Genomic DNA, 14173 nt, shown 5'->3' with positions numbered 1-14173 from the left:
TCTATGGTCTCCTGGTCAAAGCACCATTTTAATAACACCACTGATCTCACTATCTTTTCTAACACACTTGACTTAGTTGATTAGATTGTCTCAAAGATTATAAGATGGTGTTAAAACAGGTAGAGTTTAATACTGGCCAAGTGGACAATCAGAACTTTCTTTCCTGTGTAGAAAATTTGGAACTCTCTAAGTGGTCTAGAACAAGTGTCTCATAAGAAGAAACAAAAAATCTTTGCATTGTGTAGCTATTAAGTCTTACAAATAAATATGGAAGAGATGACTGGAACTATGCTGAGATTCTTTTTTCCTTGGCTTCTAGTTTAAGATAAGCCAGACTCAACAATCAGATATGTACCCCCCAACTCATTTGTCGAAGCCCTAACCTCCAGTATGACTGGTGTCCTAATAAGGAGAGAGAAATACCAGGGATGTGCACATCTAGAGAAAAGACCATGTGAGCACACCATCTGCAAGCCAAGGAGAAATGTCTCAAGAGAAACCAACCCTGATGTCACCTTGGTCTTGGACCTCCAGCCTCCACAACTATGAGAAAATAAATTTCTGTTGTTTAAGTCACCCAGCTGCTGTGGTATTTTGTCATAGCAGCCTTAGCCAACTAATGCAAGCATATAACCCAATTAAATATGAACAAAAATTAGGATTTAAAAATTCAAAAATAGCAAATTTTAAAATTAGCATAAATACATTAGCATTTATGTTAATTTTTGATAATTATTTAGGTCCTTTATATGGAGCAAGCTAAGCATAATAGTGTTTTGCACCACTCATACAAACTGGAGACTTTGAGTAAATACTATTTCCCACTAAGTGGATCCAAGACTTTGTACTATTTTTGCAACTTTTCTTTAAATTTAAAATTATTTCAAAATAAATTAAAAAAAAATTCAATTTAAAAGGATATAAATGATGACTTGAAACAAACAATAACCACACAAGTTTTCTTAAACTGAGGATATGGAACTCAGATTCAATGTATTTATTTATTATAATCTCCAAAATAATTTCAGTTGGTACAACTGCTTAAAACCATATCAATATCAGGCTCAGAATTTAATTACAACCAAGCAATTCACACAAACACTTTGAGCAACAAAACATGCTTAATATTTCTTTGAGAAAGTTCCTTCAAATATGTGTACAGTATCACTGGGTGTTACACAAAACTGTTAGGAGGTGACCCTTAAGTGCCCAAATTCTGCACTCTTGACATACATGAAAGGCTAATTTAACTACCATTTGAGATCCTTCCACATTTCAAAATAAAGGTCTCTATTGTGCAACTTGCCTTACTGTTAAATTTTAAAGGATATTCTAGGTCATTCATTAAGTAAGTAAAACTATGCACACTTTTGGAGGGAAAACAAGCTGCTTAGACTTTTTATATTATACACTTCAATTAAGGGTTGTTTATGAAAGACTTTTTAAAAGTTTATGTTTTAAAAAGTACCAGTTAGTGGGGGAAAAAGTTGAAAATATTTACCAGCATGTTAGGTTCTCCTGAAATCACAGTTTTCTGGATAAATAAATGTACTATCACTAAAAAATTTTCACTATGTATTTTATACATAGCTTGGAAAGAACTTTAATATTTTGGACTATAATTTTCACATCTTAAATAGTATTTTTTCTTTATTCCTTTGATAATACTAAACTCTTTAAAAAATTTATATCTATTTTATAGATACTAATCATATTGTGAATTTTCAACACCTTGGCCTGAACTTGTTTATGAAAAATATCTAACATCTGCAACTTCAGCTGGTTATACTGGGAGGAGAGGGATTACCGTAATTTTATTATACCTTGTATTAACAATAAACCTTCTCATAGAGAAGAACATACTTTAAATACCTTAAATCATATTTACAGCAATAAAAATTCACATTTCATGCTTTAGTGAGACACTTAAATCATCCATAAGGTAGTCCTCATAGTTTATTGGAATTAGAGCCCTTCCAGTATCTGGGCCTCGGCCGTGTGCCAGATATAAAGCTCTTGATGTTATGACAATAGCCAAACTTCTGCCATCCTCCTATCCAGTAGCAAAACTGAGAGTAGATCTTCCCAGCCATCAAGTTGTGACCACAATCCTGTGTCATAGCAGGGTAGCAACCAATGCGCTTCAATCCTCGGGACCCATGTGAATCAACTTGATTGTTTGAAAAGTGCTCAAAAGCCAGGATGTTCTCTAATGTGAGTTGTGGGATGGAGATAGCCCTTCTGAGCACAGCTACATGCATCACTTATGCGTCTATTGCACAGGGTTTTATAAGGTTCCAGAAACAGTGCTGTATTTCTTTCCTTAGCTACTATATACATTTTTCTGATAAGTTCAGTGTTTCACTGGGAAATGTGACTTGCAGGGAGCTCCCTTTCGGGGCAGGCCCAGCCTGGCTACTCCCATTAACTTCATCCACTAGTAAGACACTCTCAGAGTCCTGACCTTGTGAGGAGTCTGAGGTCTCTGATATTCGCAAAGTCCTCAGTGAGGTGGTGTCTGTTTCGGCCAGGCCTGTGCCAGGCACACCTGGAAGCAAATTCCTGCCTCCAAGGCCATTTTCACTGAGGTCTGGCAGCGACAGGTCTGGCAGGAGGGTCTGAGATGTGCTGCTGATCTCCCTCAGCTCCCGGGAGAGGAAGGAGCGAGAGTGGCCAGACATGGCAGAAGATGTCCTTCGACTGTCTGAGCAGGGTTGTCCTGAACGGTCTCTGCGGGACCCACCAATGCGGCAGAAGAGGCATTTGATCTTCTCTATTGCTTTACTGAGCACTGTCTTCCGCAGGAGGATGTATATCCAGGGGTCCAGGATGGGGTTCACAGAAGCAATTCGGATGGCCTGCAAATCTGGATTTTTACTGATTTCTCGCTCCAAACTTGGCTGATATAACTGGTTGATGAACACTCGCACCTGTATAAATAAGATCCCCAAATTTAGATTTTATCATTAATTGACTGGGAAAACATAAATGCTATGTCTACCTTAGCAACATTAGGTAGCTGCCCTCTCTTTCGGTAAATAAGTTTCAAGAAAAAAGCAGCCTACATAATAAGCCTCAGAAAAATGAGTAATTGCAAAAATATACTTACATGTTTTGAGTTTGTATAACTTTAAATATTTTTGGAACTCTCTTATGAATATCTTACCTAGATCAAAGATGGTGTACAAAAATGCAATGTGAGTAGAGGTAACATGTGCATAAAGTCTCCTTGAGAAGCAGTTTATTAACTTCATTTCTGCAAGTGCTTTGAAGTTTTTACAATTATTTTTCTTTCTTTTCTCTTTTCTTTTGAGACAGAATCTTGCTCTCTCTCTCTGGGTAGAGTGCAGTGGCATCATCATAGCTAACTGCAACCTCAAACTCCTGGGCTCAAGCGATCCTCCTGCCTCAGCCTCCCGAGTAGCTGGGACTACAGATGCACACCACCACTCTGGCTAATTTTTCTATTTTTAGTAGAGACAGGGTGATGCCTTTATTTTAGAGTCTAGAAAAAACATCCTGGAAACTTTTAAACCAATATCAGGATTTCCTATCATACAGCATAACCAGAGAATAGTTTTCATTTTCTCTATGACTCTGTTCCCCAGTTGTAATAATCATAGTGGATGAGTGGGAGTTTGATGGATGAGTGAGAGTTTGCTAAATTTAGAAGGAAGGACATAACATTTCAAACAGAGGTAACTCCATGTGCAAAGTCATGGAAGAATGGAATGATATGTCAATATCCAGGAACTTCAAATGATTCAGCAATGACAGCATGAATTTGTATAAACTAAAGGAAGACTATTATTTTATAGTGTAAAGGAAAATACACTTGATAAATGCATACTCATCTGTAATTCATATAGAAATAGAGGTTTTAAGATAATTGCCATCTTTCTTTAGTAATTATTTAGTAATTATTTTAGGTTAGGGAGAAGTAAGAGGTTGAGTCTCACAGCCAAGGAAGATGCACAAAAACCACAAAAAAGAGCAAGCAAGAACTCAGAAAAGCATAGCTGGCACCATTTAACCGGGGGCAAATGTCTCTAAAAAGATTTGAGGACATCACTACCATACAGTGTTACCAGGCAATGTAACAATGAATGATTTGTGGTGTATGAATCACGAAGAAAAGGTAGGGATAGTTGAGGATGGTAAGTGGCAATTCATAATGGAAAGGGTGATTTGTTGACCAATTATATGCATTCTTTTGGCACTCATCAGATGTGGCCATATTTAGGAAGGGATATTTTAGAAAGATTTACAACAATCGGGATAAAAGAAGAAAGTTTAAAGAAGTAAGTTTCATTATCTGCAAAATTCAACTTATATGAAACTTATTCCCAGATGATGCTGGATCAGTGAGGTGTATAACTGTGTTTCTATTTCTTCCTTAATTTAGATGTTAATTAGCTATAGGTCCATGATCCTCTATCAAAAGATTTTCGTTGTTTTCATTTGTTATTGTTTTGTTGTTATTCACTAATTTTGGAACTTATTTGGTTGCTAAGCCTGAACTAAACTTATTTTAGGCAGCAAAACCTGAACTACTATGATGCTATTCATAGTTTTGTTTATTCTACTTAGAGTGAATATTCCTGTGTTTTGCTCCAGGGGTACTGTCCCAGTTCTGATGAGGATATTACATATTTTACAGTGTATTAATGATTATTTTTCTAACAGCCAAGAAATGCTGAATTCTGAAACACATCTGCTCCTAAATGTTTTGAATAGGGATAACGGACCTGTAAATCTCACAGGATAAAGTGGGCAAATGGCTCTAATTCAGATGAAATGAATATCTTGATCTCTGGGAGACAGCTAAATAATGAACTAGAATGAACAGCAACATATGATGTCTTAAAATACTTTCAGAAACTATGCTGGGATAAATGATAATTTCAAGACAAAGCATGATTTTAAAGAAATCTTTACAAAAACTAGTAAAATGAAGCATCTTATTAAATAGTTTCTTCTTTCATCAGCTTTATTGTCCTCAGCTATGCCTGGAACTGGGCAATTCCCTCGAATCTGTGGTCCTTTTCTCAGATGAAGCGTTTGTTACTGAGACCCAAACGTTTTGTGGAACTATTCAAGGTCTCTGTTGGTGGCCAAGTCTAATCTGGGCCCAGGTTCCAAGTTACCTCCAGGTTGCTTTTTCTGTTTTACTAGGCTGGATTTCTGTTTAAGAATTATTTCCTGACAAGTTAATTATTGGTAAAAAGCGTGAGGTCTCTATTTTACTCACATCACAAACTAAGTTTCTACGGGTAGAAGAAACGATGGATTTAAATCAGTATCAAGTCCTGTGTGTCCCCTGTGGAAACGACCTATGGCAGTGTGAACTTGAGACTTCAAGCCTCTAGGTGGCAGTGTTGCTCCACTTGGGAATTTTTCATACTAAATTATCTCCCTAAGCAGCATTTTTCTTTTTTGGCCCAACTTATTTTTTTTTTTTTTTAATTTAAAAAATTTTTATGTGTACGTAAGAGTTGTATATCTTTATAGGTTACATGAGATATTTAGATATAGGCATACAATGTAAATTAATCAAATCAGGGTGATTGGGGCATCTACCCACCACCTCAGGCATTTAACATTTCTTTGTGTTAAGAATATTCCAATTCCACTCTTTTAGTTATTTTAAAGTATACCCTAATTTATTGTTGATTAGAGTCACTTGTTGTGCTATCAAATATCGTTCATTCTCTCTAACTATCTATAGTTTTGCATCCATTAACCATCTCCACTTTATTGCTCCCCTCCCTGCAATCCTACCCAGCCTCTGGTAACCATCATTCTACTCTCTGTCTCCGTGAGATCAATTGTTTCAATTGTTTTTAATATTTGGCTCCCACAAATCTCGCAGGTTCTCACTCATGTGTGGGACTTAAGAAGCATTTTGAGCAGCCATCTTCCAAGATTCTCAGAACAGAATCTTGATTAAGTCTGAACTTTGCATTTCTGAGATTTTTAACATCGAAATATTTTGTTACTGGTTGTTTCTCACACCACTACCTTGAAGTAAACATGGTTACTACTGAAAGGAAGAAAATTTTTGAACAGTTAAAATGGAATAAAACTTGTAGCTATTTAAAGAAACATATTGGGGGGTTAGCATTTTATTTTTAAATTTCTGTGGCCTTTTTGAAAAGTCAGAGTGTTGTGAAAAAATCAATAATGGGGTTTCATAACCAAAGGTGCTGAGAAGCAGGGAAAGAATTGTCCCTGTACCTCACTTCATCCACAGCAGCAATTAATTTTGACTACTACAGAAAGGAATGAAAGGAAGCTGTATTACAAGTACGCTCTATTTTAGAGTCCCACCTAGGAAAAGCTTACAATTACTATAAGCTACTGAACCTGGTCATTCAATGTCTTTTCAATGAAGGGGAGTTCACAGGTTAGCAAAATTATAAAAAGCAAGATTCCAAATTCTAATACATTCTTAAAAGTTGGCCAAATTATTTGAAAAGAATCAGTACTAGTTTTACTGTGCATCATATTCCCAATGGAGATTTACTTCAAGTAGAGAAAGAAAAACAATAAAACAAAAACTACATTCACTTTGTAACTTTTGTTGTTGTTTTTGAGAAAGGCCTCACTCTGTCACCCAGGCTAGAGTGCAGTGGCATTGTCATAGCTTACTTCAACCTCAAACTCCTGTGCTCAAGTGCTCCTCCTGCCTCAGCCTGGGTAGCTGGGACTACAGGTGTGCAACGCCACACCCAGCTAATTTTTTCCTACTTTCTGTAGAGATGGGGGTCTTACTATGTTGCTCAGCATGGTCTCAAACTCTGGGCCTCAAGCGATCCTCCCCAAGTGGTAGGATTACAGACATGAGCCACCACGCCCAGCCTCTCATTTTGTAATGTTTGAAGACATATAGCAATGTCTGTTTCACTTTAAAGGCTGCTTGATTTGCTCTCTCCAAAGGGGGAAAACCCAAATTAAGGTGGAATATCCAGAGCAGTACTTCAAAGTCCTGTTGGGAGGTGAAAGAACTTTTCTGAAATTCTTGTCTAACAGGCCCTATATGTTACACAAATGAACAAGTTCAGGCAGCTTTCAGTGTCGGAAGAGTGTACTGCTGATAAAAACAGAACCTCTGAGTCAGGAGGAAAAAAAAATCTTCAAAACGTCACTGAATATAAACAATATATTTTCTTTCTTCCAATTTTAAAAGTTAGTCTTTCTCTTAGTAGCTGCTGATTTATGCAAGTGGTTTATTGTTAATATTGGCATATGTTACAATATTCTAAACTTTTTGAGGATGATTAGAGATTAGGGTTCAGGAACACTGGAACATAACTTGGAGAGAATGCCAAAACTTCAAAAAAAGGTATGGTGACAAGAAAACTATAAGGAAGCTATATGTTGTAGAGGTAAATGCCCAAGCTTTGGAATCAAACAGACCTCTATTCAAATTCCAGATTTGCTCCTTATAATTTATGTACAAATTATTAAAGTGCTTAGTACAGTGCCTCGTATATAACATATAAATGTTGGCTCTCCTTACTTTTTGTAACCCATATGTGGAAACTTGGCCACTGTAGAATATATCAATAATTTGAAAAATTTAGCTTAAAGGTAGCTTTGGGATATGGTTAATGATATGCTATCAAAAACATGTACTTCTCACTTAAGAATAACCTGTTTGCAGGGAATGTTGAATTGAAGAAAGAACGTTGAAATGTTGATTAGATAGGTTTAGTAACGACTGTCAAAATAGTGATGCTTTCCAATAAATGCCACAATCTGTAATTGGATTAGTGTGTGCGTGCTACTTGTTCTGTTCCAAGCACATAAAAGGAATTATCTGTGTGTGCTTGGTTATCTCACTGCCTTGTGAAGAGTCCAAAATTGACACAGCTGTTACTAGAAGTTCTTAACACTGTTTTTTTGTTGTTGTTATTTTTTTAAGTAAAGGAAAGTGGAAAGCGTTCTTGATTGGGTGGTGGTGTAAGAGAGTTTGGTTCTCATTCCTTCTGGGTCACTAACTGACTGTTTGCTGTAGGCAAGTTACTTAATCTCTATAGGCCAATCTCTACAGTGAAAATTTATTTCTGAAGTTGTGGGGTTTTTTTTTTAAATTCTCATTTTGAATATTCTTATAGGAGACTAAAGAATCACTTTAGCTCTGAGGAAAAAAAAATCTTGTTCATAGATATTCAACACAATCAAAGCTTGACAGGTCAACAAAGCATGGAGAAAGGAGCATTAGGCTAGGACTCACCTATAGCTGCCCAAGAAGTTGCAGAATGATCTATATTCTTTATCTGCAGCTGGGGAAACTGAGATGTAAACACAGCAAAAATAATGGTCTGCCCTACTGTCTTCCTAGAGTTTTTTCAAGATTCAGTTAAGATGCCGGATGTGGAAATACCTTACTTTTATGCGTTACTCAACAGTCTTCAAGGTACTATTACTGGGTCTACAATTTCATGTTATGACTAAAAAATTGTTTCTAGGAATTCCTATTTTTTCTAACTTAGCCAAATTTATTTGAAAAAAAAAATAGTCAAATCCTTTAGATTGTGCTATAATCATACCCAAATTTATGGCATTACTCTTGTACCTATAGATGGGATTTTTACTCATCCGACAACCCATCAGTTGTTTTATGACTCCACTTCCAGTTTGCCCACAATCAACAAAAGTACATCTATTTATATAGTTTTCATACGTCCTTATAAACTTCTGCTCATCAAATGCTGGTGAAGGATTTAGAGAGACAACTAGTTTATAGTAAGCAACCAAATAAATACTCACAGGAAGCTATTTTCCTAAGGACCTAAGTTTTACCCAACCAAGGCAGAAGATTAATCAAATTGGCCATTCTACCCCTAACAAAGATGAATACTTCTCACTTTAGAGTAAGAAGAAAGAAAGAAAATGAAAAAAACAAGCATAAATACAGCCTCAGCTTGCCTATGCATGGGGGAAAATGCCTTTCTAAATCTTATAGTGTAAGTATTTAGGCCTGAGACAAAAGATTTAATTGTAATCATTATCTTAACATCTATTAGTAACAGCAAAATTAGGCACCAGAAATTGATCTAGCTGCAGCATTTAACGCCAGGACCTTAGGAGGCTGTCTTGCTTGAATATTTCTAAAGAATGCAATGCCTTTTATTTATCTTAAGCATAGACTCTTTCATTTCTTCAGCTTCTCCTATGTTTAAAAAAAATCTGAGACTGGTTATAAATAGAAGAATGGACAAAATGAAAACAATCACCTACCCACTAAATCTTGTCATGTGATGTTGTTCCTTGTAGATTGTACTCAAACCTTCTCTGTTCATTGATTATGATCCACTTCAAAAAATTTTGAAAGTTAAGCACAGTTCCTTATATACACAACTAATCTCCCAACCTTTGTCCAATCTCTATTCCAAGCTTAGTGTATTTCTGAGACATATATATTTTGGATAACAAGTTAAAATTTACCTTTTATACCAAACTCAAACCACTCTCTAAGAGCTACTATACCTTTTTCTTCCCTGGTGTCCAAAAGACAAAAACTTGGCTGCTTTTCACTGGCTGCTTGTTTTCCTTATATATTGTGTAGAGCTTTCAGAAATTCCAAGCAAACTATATTGGCTCTGTGAGCCTTTCCAAAGCATTTTAAATGATTCCAAGGGTTTGATTTTCCTCAAATGGGATTACAAACCAACTTGATTTGATAAAGTTAAAATTAGATGCTTCATTAGTTTCTTTGGATCTGAAGATAAGCCCAACTGCTTTAAGTGTCAGAGAGCTCAGAAGCTTTAATCTTAAATTACAATATCAATATGAGAAACATGAATAAAGAAAGTTGAAAAAGTAAGCCAAGAAAGCCTATACTGTGAGTAAGTTTCCCTTTTGATTCTTTCAGTAATTGCTGAATTGTGGGTGGGTGGGTAATATCATGACCCTGTTACTTATCACTAATTTACAGTTAAACTGATTCTGAAATTAGACTTCAGTAGCCAAAACTAAACGCTAAAAACTGAAGCCACTGCTACTTGTATGATTCCTTATTTCTCACAAAGGTATGTAAGTGTTTGATTAATCTGATTACTACTTAACTGAGCTATTTCCAATTTTCAGGCTGAGATTACTTAATATCTACCACACGTTACTGACTTTATACAAAGTGGAAAGTCTATCTTGTTAGTTAGAATGTGGTTAATTTGCAAACCATAAATATTGCTCCTATAATTCCTTGCCTCTGGGTCCTTGAATAATTTCAAAGGCTTTGTGATAAATGGCCCTGAACCCTAGGGCCAGGTCTACCACTTTAGCCCACAAGATGAATTAAGCCTTGTATCCCTGTCTAGATGCTGGAAGAAAACACTTCATCTGTGGCAGTGCAGGAATCCATAGCTTTACATCTCACCTCCAACCAAAACATGTTTATAAAGTATGTGCATGTTGCTAGCCTTCTAGCTCTAATTCCTCTGTTCCTTAAAGTGGATGTTCTGTAAATAATAACCATTCACTTTGTCATTTACTGTTCTGTAAAACATAAGCGAGAGACCAGGGAACTGGGGCCCCAGCAGAAGCAGCGTTGTTTCTTCCAAAATCTCACTTTATTTCGAGTTGCCATTACAGATAGTAAAATATATTTATGTGGCTCAAGTGTGACTTAACCATGTAAATTATATTGGGTTCTGGAATGGCTTAAAGGTTGTTCTAGCCAATTATATTTACTCCTGTTTATAAAGATTGGCAAGAAGCTACTGTATGATGGCTCTCAGCCACTACTGAGTTCCTTCCATTTACAGTCACTTTTATCAGAGATATAATATTTTTGCATCAGCTATCTCTAGACGGTATTAATAAGGGAAAGGAAGGAATAATAGCCCATTATATTTATTTTCTCTTGCTCCCAATAAGCATACAAAAGAGGAGTCATCTCTTTTCTAGTTGGTAGTTTAGAATTTACAGGAATGCAGTGTTTTGAGAGATGAAAGACTAGTTGCTTTCAAGAGAAACTCTAGATAAAGTATATGTTCTTTTGCCTATCTGTTTCTGGTCCATTCCATGTTAACCACAGGCAAAGTAGAGAACTAGGTAGTTTGAGCCCTTCCGTTAATAATATTTTAAAAGTTAATCCAAAGGCAATTTTAAAGATGCTATCCTTAAAATGAAGTGTACCAAAACTCAAACCCACATTGTACAAAGGCCAGAATAGAAGCGTTCTAGGAGGGAGACATGATGTAATGTTACATGAGTAAGGTTTGGTGTCAGATGGCCTAAGGCCCATCACAAGCTGTAGGGCTTTGGCCAGAGGTTAACCAGACAACTATCTCTAAACTTCGGTTTCTCTATCACAGCACTGTACCTCTCATGGTTGCTGAGAATTCAAATTCAATATCCCATGTAAGTCAGTCCATAATTAGCCACCCCCCCCCACCCGAAAAATCTTGCTTTTCTGGCCTCTAGACAGAATGAAGGAACCTGAGTCTGGCCCATGCCCTGTGCAGGAATTGTAACTCGCCTGGATTAAGCCGTTCTCCCAGGGCACGCAGTGGTAAAGAGCAGGAAACCTAGCCTGACAGAGTCGTTTCTGCTGGATTCTTTTAAGCAACCCATTCACTCCCTCCGTATAGTGAGGGAGTTAGACTAGACTAAAAAGCACCTGATATTTCTTCTAGCTCTAAAATTCTACATAATCTATGCGGGGGGGGAACCCCCCAAACCCTGCATAAATCAAAACACCAAAACTCCCACTCCCCTAAGGAATGGTTTACAACACAAAGATCACCATCCCCGACGTTTCAGGCTCTGCAGTTCACAGTTCACAGTATGGAGGACGGGGTTCCCTCCACGTCTCACAGAGAGAGGGGCGGGGTGTTCCTGGAAGGCTCAAGGCCAGTGTCAGGCAGCAAGAGGTAAGGGCTGTCCCGCGAGAGAAAGGAAGCCAGGCTTTCGGGGAAAGAAACTTGGGGAAACAGGGGGAAAGCACCTGCTAAATCTCGTTAGGGTCGGGCCTGCTCTGAGAAGCCACGTGTGGGAATCCCAGCCCCGACCTGGGGAACACAAGTTCACTGACAAAGAATCAGAGGGAAAGAGGGAAGCGGGAGGTGGAGGGGGAAAGGCGGATGCGGGAGAAGCGCCGACGGGGGCCCCCGGCCCGGGTCACTCACCACGAGCGGGATGGAGCAGATGAGCACCACGAGGGAAGTGGCGATGAGTAAGATGACCATCTGGATCTCGGCGCCCGCTATGCGGCGGAAGCTCCGGCGGCGGCGAAAGTCGCTGAGGCGCGGCAGGACAGGGGAGGCGGCGGGGTTGCCCCGGCAGGCGACCGAGGAGGCCACCGCGGCGGCGGCCGAGTGGTGCTGCTCGGTGCCCAGCGAGGTGCGGCGCATGAATTGTCGGTGCATGCGGAGCAGCGCGCCGCACACGAGCACGTTGCAGAGCACGGTGGCGAGAATGAGGAAGGAGCTGAAGCCGGCATACATGTAGGAGAAGGCGGCGTGCGCCGTCACGTTGGTGGTCCAGTCGATGAAGCACCAGGTGTCCGGGTACTGCAGCCGGGAGCTCCCGAGGCCCATGTTAGGCAGCGCACAGAAGAGCACATTGGACGCATAGACGGCAAAGAGCGTGAGGCCGGCCAACCGCTTGTCCACGTAGTGGCTGTAGAAGTAGGCGTGGTTGATGGCCAGGTAGCGCTCGATACTCATCGCACAGATGATGCTGAGGCCGGACAGGCCGAAGAAGAGCAGGATGAAGGTGCTGTACTCGCACAGCGCCTGGCCCCCGGGCCAATGGCCCTTCATGTACGTAGCGATGGTCACCGGGCTCACCAGCAACGTGCCCAACAGGTCGGTGACAGCCAGCCCGCACACCAGGGTGTAGAAGGTTGTCTCCTTCTGCTCCTTGCGCGACTTGCACAGTACCACGATGGCCACCAGGTTGCCCACCACCCCGAAGATGAACATCACTGCGGGGATGGTCACCGGGCTGTTCAGCCGGCTGGGGATTAAGGAGGCGGACGCATTGACCTCGGGAGTGGACATGATGGTGGCTGGCGGTGCGCAGCCTTGGTGCTGGAGGCTGGGTCTGGGGGAGGTAGAAGAGGGAAAAAGGCGCCGTGAGCGGAAATTACCACTTGAGAGGTGTTAGTCCCACACCCAAGAAACGATATGCTGATGAGACAAGGGGAGCAACTTGACTCTACTTTCTGGACCGGCTACTGCAATCTCTAGGTTCCCGACGCGTCTTGCCAGCAGCTCCACTCTGCTGACATTAATATTTAAAAGCGATACTGCCGTTCCCTACCCCGCCCCACTCAACTCACCCCACTGCCAAGATGAACAAGACCCATCTCAAGGGAAAAGTAGCTCAAAAGTGTTATTCCCGACAGATTCTGAGTCAATAAAATTCTCACTGAAAACAAGTTAGGGAAGGCAATTTGGAAAGTGCACTCTCCCTTCCTCGGCTCCCCTAGAGGAGCCCCCGACCTCCGCGCTCTCTGCCGGATGACCCCGGCCCCATCTTACCTGTAGCGGCCGCGGCGGTGGCAGCTCCGTGAGCCCCCAGGGTCAGGCCTCAGATGTCCCGGACCCGCCTCTAACTTGCCTTCACCCTTGTCCCGCTCAGTCTGAGACTTGCCAAGTCGTCGGCTTCTCCGAGTCAGGTCCCTGTGACTGCCAGTCTTTCAGAGCTGAGGTCCGAGTGGCCAGCTTTCAAAAGCTTGGAAAAAAGAGGCAGCGGGATCTGTCCGTGAAGACAGGTCTTAGATTTCCTTGTTTGATTTTCTTTCCTTCCTTCAAAGGCGAGTCCCAGCTTTAACGAGCCCGCAGGTCTCGTCCGCGGGAGGACAGCGCCCAGGTGTGCGGCCGCGCGCGCAGGTGGCACGGAGCCCGGGTCCCGACTCCCGCCGCCCTCGTCCCCCGCCGCGGGCAGCGCAGGCGGCTATCGCGGTTGGTGGCTGCCGCGGAGGCCGCTCCTGGCGCCCTGGGGGCGGTTCGGGGTCCACTCGGCCTGGGGGTTTGACTTGGGGTTGTTCATCTTCTTCTCCGGCTGCCGGGTTTCGAGCCTCCCTCCCGCCCTTCCACCCTCTGTACAAACTTTTCTCCTCCTTCAAGTTTCCCTGGCGGAGGCGGAGTCGTCAGCTCGCGGCCCGGACGCCCATTGGCCGGGCTGGGGGGGGCGGAGCGTGTCCTCCCTCCGCGCC

The 14173-nt window shown here is 41.0% G+C and overlaps 1 protein-coding gene across 1 annotated transcript; it reads right to left on the bottom strand.

Annotated features, from left to right (window-relative positions):
* Positions 1–957: 957 nt before the first annotated feature.
* PTGER4 (prostaglandin E receptor 4) lies at positions 958–14061 on the bottom strand. The gene is made up of 3 exons (XM_045565939.1): positions 13497–14061; positions 12138–13056; positions 958–2930 (listed from the first exon to the last, which is right to left on the bottom strand). The coding sequence occupies exons 2-3, from the start codon at positions 13011–13013 to the stop codon at positions 2331–2333; spliced, it is 1476 nt and encodes a 491-aa protein (XP_045421895.1). The 5' UTR covers positions 13014–13056; positions 13497–14061; the 3' UTR covers positions 958–2330.
* Between the last annotated feature and the right edge of the window lie 112 nt (positions 14062–14173).

Source organism: Lemur catta, chromosome 12, assembly GCF_020740605.2.
Source record: "Lemur catta isolate mLemCat1 chromosome 12, mLemCat1.pri, whole genome shotgun sequence".
NCBI lineage: Eukaryota > Metazoa > Chordata > Mammalia > Primates > Lemuridae > Lemur > Lemur catta.
Note: the sequence above shows the minus strand (reverse complement) of the source record. Positions and strands in the feature narration are given on the sequence as shown.

Excerpts from the sequence above, each read along its gene's own strand:
- PTGER4 (XM_045565939.1), bottom strand. The coding sequence starts at position 13,013 with ATGTCCACTCCCGAGGTCAATGCGTCCGCCTCCTTAATCCCCAGCCGG. Across the intron at positions 2,931-12,137 it reads TCTGCTCCATCCCGCTCGTG|GTGCGAGTGTTCATCAACCA; the intron begins GTGAGTGACCCG and ends TTATTTATACAG.